The sequence below is a fragment of the Arachis hypogaea genome, chromosome 14 (assembly GCF_003086295.3).
Source record: "Arachis hypogaea cultivar Tifrunner chromosome 14, arahy.Tifrunner.gnm2.J5K5, whole genome shotgun sequence".
Lineage (NCBI taxonomy): Eukaryota > Viridiplantae > Streptophyta > Magnoliopsida > Fabales > Fabaceae > Arachis > Arachis hypogaea.
The window spans coordinates 26,150,155-26,162,279 of record NC_092049.1 but is presented as its reverse complement, the minus strand read 5'-3'; the positions used below and the strand labels follow the sequence as shown (position 1 = coordinate 26,162,279).

The 12,125-nt window shown below is 36.3% G+C and overlaps 2 protein-coding genes across 8 annotated transcripts; both read right to left on the bottom strand.

Moving 5' to 3' along the window:
* Window positions 1-1,153: 1,153 nt before the first annotated feature.
* LOC112741861 (uncharacterized) lies at window positions 1,154-3,683 on the bottom strand. The gene is made up of 3 exons (XM_025791020.3): window positions 3,249-3,683; window positions 2,448-3,004; window positions 1,154-1,665 (listed from the first exon to the last, which is right to left on the bottom strand). Exons 1-3 carry the CDS (start codon window positions 3,547-3,549, stop codon window positions 1,405-1,407), a joined length of 1,119 nt encoding a protein of 372 aa, XP_025646805.1. The 5' UTR covers window positions 3,550-3,683; the 3' UTR covers window positions 1,154-1,404.
* A 365-nt stretch (window positions 3,684-4,048) lies between these two features.
* LOC112741859 (pentatricopeptide repeat-containing protein At4g17616) lies at window positions 4,049-11,133 on the bottom strand. 7 transcript variants are annotated; one of them, XM_025791015.3, is made up of 5 exons: window positions 10,726-11,133; window positions 9,009-9,150; window positions 8,121-8,211; window positions 6,444-6,843; window positions 4,049-6,239 (listed from the first exon to the last, which is right to left on the bottom strand). In XM_025791015.3, the coding sequence occupies exon 5, from the start codon at window positions 6,197-6,199 to the stop codon at window positions 4,148-4,150; it is 2,052 nt and encodes a 683-aa protein (XP_025646800.1). In that variant the 5' UTR covers window positions 6,200-6,239; window positions 6,444-6,843; window positions 8,121-8,211; window positions 9,009-9,150; window positions 10,726-11,133; the 3' UTR covers window positions 4,049-4,147. The 7 variants fall into 7 exon arrangements, with proteins under 7 accessions (XP_025646800.1, XP_072070093.1, XP_025646799.1 ...); XM_072213992.1 differs by lacking the exon at window positions 9,009-9,150 and having other exon boundaries at window positions 4,049-5,845; window positions 5,933-6,239; XM_025791014.3 differs by lacking the exon at window positions 9,009-9,150.
* Window positions 11,134-12,125: the final 992 nt, after the last annotated feature.

The window sequence follows — 12,125 nt, the reverse complement described above, 5'->3', positions numbered from 1 at the left end:
CTTGCTCCACGACCTCTTCTACTATTGAATCCACAATTTGAAAAGAAGACTGCATCGAATTCTACTGGACATAATGTACTGAGCTACACCAAGCGAAGTGTTTTTAAACTTTTCAAGCATATCCTCATGTGGTATGAGAAGAGCTTCAACTTCTTCAACTGTGTAAATTTCTAGTTTTGCTCGAACTGTTGTAGTAACAGAAGAAAACTCATCCGGAAAAGCTCTCACAGATTGCCTTAATATGATCTTTAGGAGAAATGTAATGGCCAAGTGTAGAGAGTAAATTGACTATTTTTTTTTTTTACCTTGTTCAAGAATTCAGATACAGAAAATGTTACCCAAGGTGAAAAAAATGTAAGTATATAATTCTCTACAATTATTAACCTAAGATAAACACAATGAATTGGAAAGAAATTAAGATTTATGAGTATGTAATGCCAAAAAACTTTTTTTTTTTCAAATTATATATTCATTATTTAAACTTACCACAGTATAGTCTCATTTTTATAGTATAAACTAGCCTTATTCTCCATATCTTATGCGAGAGATTATATTGAAATTAAAAAGTTTAATTGCTTCATTAATCTTTATAATTTCACTAAATTTTTAACTAGATTTTTATACTTTTTTCTCTTTCAATTGGATTCCTACATTGTTTTTAATTTTATAATTAAATCCTTCCAAGTGTTTTGCAAATTAAAAATATTCATAATTAAAAACCTCATTAGATTTTTTACCACATGCATTTTGGGAAAAAAATTCTGTTAATTTTAACATTTTTGATATAAAAAGGACTTAGTTACAAAATTAAAAGCAGGGTAGAAACTCAATTGAAAAGAAAAAAAATATAAAAATCTAATTAAAAATTTAGTAAAATTATAAAAACCAACAGAGTAATTAAATCAAATTAAAATATTATTTTTTAAAACTACAAATCACATTAATTTGTTAAATATATAATATCTTATACATAATGTTTTGGAATAGACACAATAGTTTGTTACGGATGTAGTTCAATATTCAAAATGTTTTTCGAAGAATTCATTGTTGATATGAAGTGACAGATGTCACTGTTAACTCCATATCTTATACTGTGATTAATGATTGACAAATAACAAATATAATTTAAAAACTCCACGATGATTCAACACAATGGCCAAAACATGTTGCAGATGATTCATATTCCACGAGTAAACTACAAAATCCTTGCATTAAAATAGCAAAGGAAATTTGATATGTGTAGAACTGTCTCAGCTATAATATTGAAAACACACATCTAGTTAAATATACTTATATACACAGACACCAAGGTGAGATGTTCTTACCAGAAAACAAAATCTCTACCAAAGATTATGCAATATCTACACATCTGATTCCCTGATACAAAGTTAAGATGCTTAGTGTTTAATCATCAGCAAAGTATCTCTCCTCCGCATCAATATTGGCTTCCCTCATCCAGTGATCATCAAGGGTCTCATCATTATCTATCTTAGTGTAATCCAGATGTTCATGATCTTCCCCTAATAAGAACTTCTGCTGCATAATGTACGTAAATTGGTTCATGCGGTCTTCCAGCTCTTCTGCGGATAGAGATGATTCCTGACTCTCTCTGGCTGGATCGGAAGCAACACCATCATCACTTATATCGGGTTGACTTAAGTGTCTCTGCTAGAGCAAAAACAAATGAAATTGTTTTAAGTCCAAAAACATAGTCATAGTTTTCTACAACCAAAGTTTTCGATATTAACATGCATACAGTGATTTTGCATGTGTAAGCTACAAGAGTAGATTATGCAAGACAGTCAATTATAAATGGTGGTGTGCAGTTGAGATTGTGTATAAGAATTGGATAAGATTATGTAACTAATCACTTCAAACTCATCTGTTGAATCTAATTCATAACATGGTCGAAAACCAACTTGAAGAAGCTGGAGAACATAGTTGAACTAGATGGTATCCTAAAATTTAATTTGCCATTTCTTTGCCCCACACAATTTCTTGTTCTTGGTCAATTAAATCTCGGCATGCAAATATATGATGCATATGTTATTGCTGCTTGCCACAGGCATACATTAATACATATCATATCCCTCTTATTTAGAGAGAACAGCCAAACAAAAACTGTCCTGAACCCCTGACCATGAATACAGATGATGCAGTGTCCCAATTCAAATACAGTTATTTAGCAGAATATCCAAATACAAGTAAAGTACACATTAAGAAACATTGTCACCAAAGTACCAGAATGCTCATGCTTCTAGATCAAATACAACACATAACTCCTTAACCGAGCTGAGCATAAAGACTATATAATAAGCTTACAAATTAAAACCTAACAATATCATAAGCAAGGTGTTGCAAGATTATCCTGATAGACAACACCAAAAATAGAATTAAACAAAGCAAACTTGCATTGAAACAGGTTAAGAAAGTTTAAAGAAAAGTACCTCAGCAGACTGTGTGTTGCTTCCATCTTTTTTCCTTTCTTCATTCCGCTCCTTCTTCTTCTCCTCCTCCTCCTCCTCCTCCTTCTCCTCCTCCTCCTCCTCCTCCTCTTCTTCCTCTTCCTCTTCCTCTTCCTCTTCTTGAAACCCCTCATTACCGACCCAGTCCCTTTCGGGCACACCCATCCTCTGCTGCTCCCCTCTAATCTTGGCAACCAGCTCAGCTTCCTCACATCGTCTCATTAAAGTCTCAGACCAGCGCTCCCCGGGCCTAGCCATGCCCCTGCTGCTCTGGTCCTGAAACTTCCCAACATATTCATGGTGCAGGTAAGGCTCCCTTTCCCTCATGGCGTCTTCGGAGAAGTAATGCCCATCATACACCAATTTATCCAAGTAAGCCCGCCTTCGGTTCTTCACGGTCACTGACCGCATCCTCAACTCCTCCGAAGTTGGGCTCATTATGCTCCTAAGCCTCTTTAGATGCCAATTAACCTCATAGTCGTCTTTCATGGAATCAAACTCTCCCAGCTCATCGCTAATAAGCTCAGAACCATATCGTTCTAGTACAAACACAGATTATAACCTTACTAAGGATACAGTAATAAGTTAACAAGAAAACCCTAACTCCATTGTTTTCTCAAAAGCAAGCATAATCAACTTTGAATTCATTTCTATATTCACTCTCGATATATACCTAAAGTTGCAAGAAAGTGTCCAATCAAAATAAATAAATAACAAGACATTACAACACCTCTGATGCTGAACTTCGTTGATGGAGAAGAGTAAGGGTTTAGAATTAGATACCTAAGAAGAGAGGAACGTCTCTGGAGAGAAGGTCGCGGAAGATTTGCTTGCGCTGGGAAGGGAGAGTGGCGGTGGATTGGAGGGCGCGTGGGAAGTACAGGTTCTCCAAACACGATAGCCTCTCCGATATTTTCTCCATCGCTTCCGAACTCATCACCTGCTTCTTCTTCTCTTTCTGCTCTTCCATCTCTGTTTCTCTCTGTCTCCTTGCTCGGCGGATGAATCTTGAATGTTGATGACAAATGAAAAAGTGTTTTTTTTTTTTTTTGCCATGGAACTGAATGTTTGTTGTATCTGCCATCTTCTCATGCTCATGGGCCACCTTAACTTGGCCCGTTTTGAAAACTTGGGCCTTAGCCTCTCACATACATATTCTTTTCCATTTTTTGGGTCTTATACACTCTTATCTTTATGTTATGGGCTTCCTCATGTAGTTTAGTTGGGTTGGATTGAAGATACTTCGGTCTTCATGACCCAAAAAAGGATACTTTGAACTCCAAAAAGAGAGAAGCTTTGGATTCTGGTTAGCAAATAAAGACCACTGAAAATTTTCCATTGATACTCCACGTGATGTAGTTACATAATTAAATCAATTTACATGCATTAAATCACTAAAGTTCTAATGCATGTGTTCATAAATCCCTTCGATATAAGCTTTGCCGTCAAGGAAAATCCCCAATGGTAGTGCAATAATAGTTCAAACATCGTCAACCATAAAAATGATTTCATCTACAAAGGTTGAAATTGGCAACATAATTGCATTTCTCGGCAAAGAACAGCAGCTGTGATTCTATGATCAATGAGCAAAGATCAAATGACGGATCCATTTGATGATTGATAGGATTAATGAATAATACTACAAAAAGTACACCATGACAGATGGATATTTATTGGAAAACTCAAACTATACCCACCCATTTCCTAAACTCCTGAACATGCTCAAGCCTTTTGAGTTGTGCTTCTGTTCTTGCATCTGATGCTTTTAAACTCTTATAAAGATTTTTGTGAAGTCTTAAGAACTCAACTTTATACATCAACTTATCAGCATACATGTTTTGGTCTCTCATATGGCCAATGACTTCCATCACTCGCTCAAAGTATCCACCGCGAAGAAAGTTTATTAGTAGTAACTCGTATAGATCTCTATTTGCCGGAAAACCACAACCCTTCATGAATCTCTTGATCTCTCCCCACAAGATTGTGATCTCGCGATACATACCAAGAGATGAATATCCACGTAGCAGATAAGCAAAAGTCTGAATAGTGGGCTGAATGTTCATTTCAACCATTCTTCTATACACCTTTAGTGCATCTTCCATCATTCTCGCCATGCAAAAGAAGTGGATGGAAGAATTAAACTCATACACCAAAGGAAAAATCCGATCTTCATCTTTCAATATTTGAACCAAGGTGACGACCAAATTCGATTTAACAAGTGAATCTGATGTTTCCACACAATGAAAGTGTTCGTGGATAGTATCATCAGCCAATTCTTTATCCAAATGAACCCTTGTCATTTGTTTTAGCAGTGCATTTGCTACTCTTTGCATTCTGCGCCTACGATATGCTGACAAGAGTAACATATATGTATCCCAGTCCAATGGAGATCCAGCAGCCTCTGCATCATCCAAAATGTCATGAGCAGATTCAAGCCATCCAAAGTGAATGCAAGCACCAATTGCATCAGAACACAAACTAGATCCTGCTACTGAATATAGTTCCTCTTGAACGCTAAGTAAAAGCTTTGAAAGTTCACTAATCCTCCCATCTTTCTTGTAACCGGTAATGAATTTTGCCAGTGCTCTGTTGCTGAGAACAAGTTTTTGACCCCTATAAAAGATCAGGTCTTGTCTACCTTCAGGTTTAACAACAGAATCATTCTGCAGCAGCTCAGGCTCAATATGTATCTTTAGTCCAGCCCTAAGGTTACGCGATCCAATTGCAATAGAGCAAGGCTTTTGAAGATCTTTCCTATTTTCTTTATTATCATGACGATTATGTGAACTATTCATATCAAAAACAAGCTTAGCAGCAGCATCAATGTCATTAAACTTGAAGTGCAAGCTCAACAAACTATCATAGAATTGTCGATAGAGGCGAATGAAAGCAGCTGACACACTATCAATGTGATCTTTTAATTCCCTTATTTCATCTCTTAAACCATTCATCTCTAGAATCTGTGAAACTATTACAACAGTGTGTGCATCAACCACTGTCCCAGTTAGTGCCACTAATTCAATCAGCAACAAGCCCTTCAAGGGTAAATTAAACCTCACACAAGCATCAAGAACAAGGCAAAAGATTGATGCATCTGGCTTAACCACATCCGCAGATTGAGCCTTTTTATCCTTCAAGCAAATGTAAAAGTCACAAACCTGAGACAAATAATTACATGCAATATATGCTCCAATCTCTGTCTTCACAAGGTGCAAGAAGACCAAGCACAACAAATGCATAGGGGGCACACACCCCTTATCCAGCATCAATCTAAGAATCACCGCTGCAGAGGTTGACATTTGCAACCTTGCCAAAGAAAGTGCAAGTTTGGTTAACGTATCAACATGAACCAAACCAGAATTATTCTCCTCTTTAACCACCTGCAAAACCAAATCAAAAGCTTTTCTCGTCCAAGAATGATTAGATGAATAAGACAACTGAACAATGAGCTGGTTTAGCAACTGAACCTCAGGGTACCCATACAGTGTCCTAAAATCCTGAAAGGATTCCCATCCTTCATGCATCTGATGGTTTCTCAAAGCAGTTTTGAGCTTCCCTAGTAGAATTGCTTGGGTAGAACGTTCCCATGGTAATCTTTCACAGTCACTACTACTAGAAGTGGAAATTTTTTGCAAAATGGGATTGAAATGCCCAGGAAAAAATCTCTGCAAAGTTGAAGCCCTTCTGACCAAACGGTTGTGCAATGGAATGTATCTTGTGAAAGGAAGAACCATTCCAGGATGCCTGTACCTAATGAGCTTGATGCATACACAACTGCAGTCCCAAGAGAGTAAGAAGTTACAAAATAAAAGAGATATTATCAATTAAATAAATAACAATTTTAGAAGCAACAATTACATAATCCATTATTCTCATTATACACAATTAGAATTAGGCAACTAAGCCTCATACTGCCAAAAATAAAATAAAATATACAGGAAGAAAGTGAGGCTATGATGGCTGAGGGACGAATGCCACCTGCAGAACTAACGACAACAGCGATGGTGAAGGCCTGAAGGCTCAATTGCTCAAGGCTGAGAGATGAAGGAGTGACGAGATCGCTGGTGGGGTGAGACAGAGAACAAGTGGAAGCAGAGTTGGATTAGAAAACTAATAGTATCTGGGCCCAAAAGTTCCCGCTGTTTGCGCCATCTAGTTTCACTTTTCTTTTTCTTTTTGATCATTTTTATTTTTATTTTTATTTCCTTTAAATCCAGCATATAGCTCCACATGTCACTATATCCTTCTTCCTGATGCTTTTGTTTGCTTCCTATAGCTATAGGAATTGGTCTCATTTGTCTGCATGTGCTTTAAATATTGGCGTTGGAAAGTCACCAAATGTGATAAAAGGTGTAAGTCCCCAAAGTCTTACCATGTGCTGGTGACATATGGAAATTTCAAAAGTTAATTAAAGCACCTAGTTCAAAGAGAATAAATGTAAATTCAAAGAATGAATAAGTGTGTTTGAAATTTGGACAATCTATTGTTGAAAATCTTCTCCCCTACATATGCATCATTGATGCAAACTTTTATCTATATAAAACAGTGATCACTCAACAGAAGAGCAAAACTTTCTTTTGAGGAAAAGAATCCAATTCACTCCTCCTTTACTGTTACTTATTTTTTCTACATCAAATATTTTACATGTACCCTAGCATCACCATTATCACATGCAAACACTTCATTGTCATTTACACACTTTCATTTACCCAACCATCACAATTATCACACACAAACACTCCATTGTCATTTACACAGTGACAACACATATTGGGTATACACAGTCGTCTCTGCAACGTTTCAATTCACAAACATTACAGAAAATAAATACAATAAGAGAGAATTGAAAACCGATGCTATGTGACTTGCATAATCACATCATGTTAAAAGCAAGAATAAAGAAGAAAGAAGAAAACTGAAAAAACAGTGGAAGAAGATAATAGGAGCAAAGAGAAGGGAAGAGAAGGGGGCACAACTTCACCAATGGTTACTTCATCTGAGCCGCCACCGGACATGAGGTTGCTGTCTTCCATAGTTGGTGAGTCTCCGAAAGATCTAAATGAACGAACCATGGTGGTGGCAAGTTTCATGGAGCCACCTTTCCTCTCTCTCTCTCTCCCCAGTCTCCTCTCTCCATCTCCCTTCGCTCCCCCTCTTTGTGTCAGAAGCCCACATTCGTCTCATTATCAAACTCTCTCTCCCCAAGTTGTTGGTGATATATATGTGACTTAAACTAAAACCAAGAGCACACATACCCTTTGATATATATTTTTTCTTACTTGGGTTGGGCAAGCATGACTAAAACAGAACAAGCCCACTACAATAGTCCAAAACAACAATGCAGCACATTCCCTTCTTTTCCTTTATTTATTTGTTATTTGTTTATTTTTCAAAAAACCATGAATGTCAAAGGAACCACTAACTTCAAAGATTATGTCAAAAATTTTAACAAGGATAACTCAGATAAAATGTAATAACAATATCCAAAGCCAGTAGCATTACTATCTAAAGGCTTAAAGCAATGCTAAGGATTAGCTTAGGGAACTAAAATGTGTCTATGACAGACAAGGGAGCTCCATATGAACCAATTATTACAGTTCCAACTACAGCAAATTCAATGAGCGCACACATATTATTAGAAATTATATAATTTACCTTAGGGTCTGTCCGCAGAGTCAACTTTAAACATGCCTTACTATTTCATTTGGCCAGTCTTTTCTCATGCAGTTACCAATCTTTATTTTTCCTGCACAAAACCAGATGTTAAGTCATCAAGTTCATCATGATATAAGCTCCATCATATATGTCAGTGATGATAAAGGCATGAAAACCTCAAGCTCATCCATAGGAAGTTGAGATTCGCAAAATAAAAGTTCCAGACTTTATGGTTTGAATTCATCTAGAACATTGAATTCAATCATGCTCCCTAATCCATGCTTTCATGTGCCCGTAATTAATCTAACAGTAGCTCTGCTGTAAACAATTTCAACTCTCATTATTCTTTATCAGAAAATTCAACTCACATTAATTCCTAGTTCCCTAATCCATGCTTTCATGGGCCTATAATTACTCTAATTCCTTTCTTGGTCTGAATTCATAGTAGCAGTAGGTGGTGTTAGTCATTGCAATTTAACTTTGAACAATCATATGCAAGGCACTTACTACATTGTGTTTGATGAGAATGGATTAGTGAACCTAAATGGCAAGCAAAACAGAAGCAAACTGAGTCCTATCTCCTTCCATTTGTCTTTAATTAAATTCAAATCACAAGCAAAACAAAAGCAAATTAACGGTCCAGAATGTTAATTGGTTCATTTTTTCATAAAGTAACAAGGTTTAATCATACACAAGCAAATTACGGCTATTAAAGAGCTCTCCCTGAATTTAATGAAGCTTACTCACACACTGTATTTTCACCCAATAAAGAGGAAAAACCAGAACTAATCTAATAAAATAAAAATATAAAAACTTGAACTAATGCATATTCTTAAGAGATCAAGTCATCAGTATTGAATAAGAAATCAAGATATGGAGAGAACTGACAAAGGCGGCGAGAGAGAGAAGACATAGCAGCAGCCGCAGAGAAGAGATAGGACGCAAGGTTCTAAAAACCGGACCGGTCATCAAACCGCTCTAGTCACTGGTTCACTGGTTTACTGATCCAACCGGTCTAACCGTGATTCAACTAGAAAAACCGTTCCATAATAAAATAATAAATAAATTATAAATAAACATCCTAAATATTTTTCAAATTTAAAACCCTACATAAAATATCACAAACTAAACATAGTTAATCATCAAAATATGCAATAACTTGCTGCAAATTTGTTGATAGTTAACATAATTATACTTCCATTAAAAATAGCTTGGATTGAATTACAATGCACAAGTTAAAGATAGAGAATATTGTCTTAATGTAGCTAAGTCAAAAAGTAAAACAAAAAATGATAGTGTTGCACAATAAACACACAACAGAGCCTGAAACAAACACACAACAGAGGCTGAAACAAAAACACAACAAAGCCTGAAACAAAAAGAATCCAACACGGAGGAGGGATAGCAAGTCGGCGGAGATCAAGAATTGTCATAAAATAACAACCAAACAATGAAAACAGAATTTTTTTTATACAACAGAACAATCAAAACATGAATCATACAATCACTAATTGCAAATTTTTTCTTCATAAGAACAGAACAATGAAAACATGAAGCATATAATAAATCAAAAGATCACCAATTGCAAATTTTTTAATAAGAACAGAAGTTAGAACAGTGAAAAATGAAGAAAGATTAACAGATTTCAACCCAATTTTAACAAAGCTCATCACAATGATTAACAACAAAAAAAAAGCAATGAAGGAACATTGAATCAATAACATAGTCAGTGCAAATTCAAGAAACTTTAATAAAATTTAACTACAGAATATAGAGTTATCAATTTAAAATTTATTATCAAATACAATCAGTGAGCAAAACCAATCAACCAAGTACTGACTGGGCATTCAAAAAAAAAAAAAAAAAGAATCAAAAGAACATTTAAATCACAGCAAAAAACACAACAACAACAATAGGAACATTTAAAACAAAGCAACCTAAAAATAAAATCTAAAAAACACCATTGCTGAAAACAATGATTTGATACTGTATGCCCAAAGAATTAAAAGCTAAGCTTAAAGGAAAGTGAAGAATACCCAAATCAAAGAACCTTCAATCACAGCTTAAATCAAGAACAGAAAATCACAACAGAAACAAAACAAATTAAAAGTAACAGAAGAACAACAGAACAACACCACAAGAACAATTAGCAAATTAACAAGTTCACAATAACTGTTAAAATTTACCGGAAGAACACTAATGCAAGTGGAATCATCATGCTAATATGTTTTCTGCAAAGATGCTATTTGTGCAGCTAAAATTTCCTAATTACTAAGATCCAATTATTCTTATTTCACATGCAATCACTTACTAAATTTCTAAAAGCTAGAAATTATAAAACCAACCAGAAATATGGTTAAAGCATTTCATCAAACATGTTGATTGTGGTAAAATTAAAATGAAATAAGAGAATTCAAAGCTTAATATCAATGTGATAGAGAAGAGAACATAACTATTGTAACTTTAATTCAGTCTATGGAAAAATCCAAACCACTACCAAATCAAATAGTTACTTATTGTAATAGAAATCAGAAGTTGCAGAGTTTGAAGCAGAGTATTGGTGTCGTGTGAGTGTATTGTCTGGTGGCGGGTTTAGGGAACTCACGGCGGCGACAAAAGAGAGCAGTTCGACGGCTAGGTGGAGCGCGCGGGTTGGTCGCAGAGTTTGAAGCAGAGCAACGTGGCTTCCAAACGAACGCGAATGCTAGCTCGAACGGTGAACGGCGAAGAACGCGAACGAAGACGACAGCTGAACGAAGACGCGAACGTGACGCGAACGTGAACGGCAAACAAAACGGCGACGGAAGCGCGGCTGAGCAGACAAAGACGACGGACGCCGAGCTCGAGGAAGCAGCCACGATCGGTGACAGCGAACACGGGTTGAAGACGGACGGCGGCAGTATGCCACTCCTTGCGGCGGTGGTGTAGGCTCACAGTGCTAGGGTTTTTTGGCTGGGTTTGTGTGATTTCTTTCTGAATGAAAGAAAGAAAGGGAGAAAGGGAGAAAGAAACGAAGGAGCTTCCGTTTTTCACCGGTTTTCTAAACAACGGCCTGACCGGATCGTTAATGTTGCCGGTTCGTGGTTGAACCGGTCTGACCAACCGGTCTGGTTCGATTTTCAGAACATTGTAGGAGTGATGTTGGAGAAAGAAGTGTGTTTGCCAGAGAGACTGGGGTGGGGCTGTCAGAGCAGATTAGGGATTTGGAGGAGATGGAGGTCGTTGAAAGAGAGGATGAATCTTGGCTTAATTTAGGCCGGCTTGCTGGTTAGAACCAAGACTAAAGAAATGTAGATTTAGTTATAGTAGTTCGATTCCAGAAATGATTGTTCGGCTCTTGTGCACTAGAAATATTTATAAGTTGGAAAGTTCATTAGCAATTATTTTATTCGGGTGAAATACCCTTTTTAAAACCATTGTGAAAAATATAGAGTGATATTCAAAGCTGTGCACCAATTTCGTCCGAGTGAAATTATCTGTTTTCGTCCCACCAAAATATCTTTTTAGTCCGACAAAAATGTCTTGATCCGTATTAGTATTTCTTCCTTCTAATTCATATTTGTATAAAACACCAATATAGCATCCATTTAAAAAATAAATTCGAAACTAAAGCAGCAACTGCAGCACTAATATATATAATATGAAAAATGCTATTTGTACACCATTTTTCAATCAACAATTTTAGCCACTTTCATTAGGATACAGTAAAAAATACGGTTATGAAAATAAATGTATAAAGATGCACTAAGATTCAAAGACAATACAACGCGCTTAGGAATTTTTTCATCACGCTAAAAATTCCCTCTTTCAATTGCAATTTTTTCTCTTCTCGGTAGAGGAGTTCCACTGCATGTACCTCACTTCTCTTCTCTTCGATTGCGTCACTGCATGCACCTTAGTCCTTGCTTTTTTTTCTTCTCCATGCTTTCCTTTGCTCTGCTTCAATCCCATGGTTCACAAAAATTCTTCTCAGTGCCATATACTTTTGGTTCTTGTTATCTTAGG

Excerpts from the sequence above, each read along its gene's own strand:
- LOC112741861 (XM_025791020.3), bottom strand. The coding sequence starts at position 3,549 with ATGGCAGATACAACAAACATTCAGTTCCATGGCAAAAAAAAAAAAAAA. Across the intron at positions 3,005-3,248 it reads AGACGTTCCTCTCTTCTTAG|AACGATATGGTTCTGAGCTT; the intron begins GTATCTAATTCT and ends TGTTTGTACTAG. Across the intron at positions 1,666-2,447 it reads GCAACACACAGTCTGCTGAG|AGACACTTAAGTCAACCCGA; the intron begins GTACTTTTCTTT and ends TTGCTCTAGCAG.
- LOC112741859 (XM_025791015.3), bottom strand. The coding sequence starts at position 6,199 with ATGGTTCTTCCTTTCACAAGATACATTCCATTGCACAACCGTTTGGTC.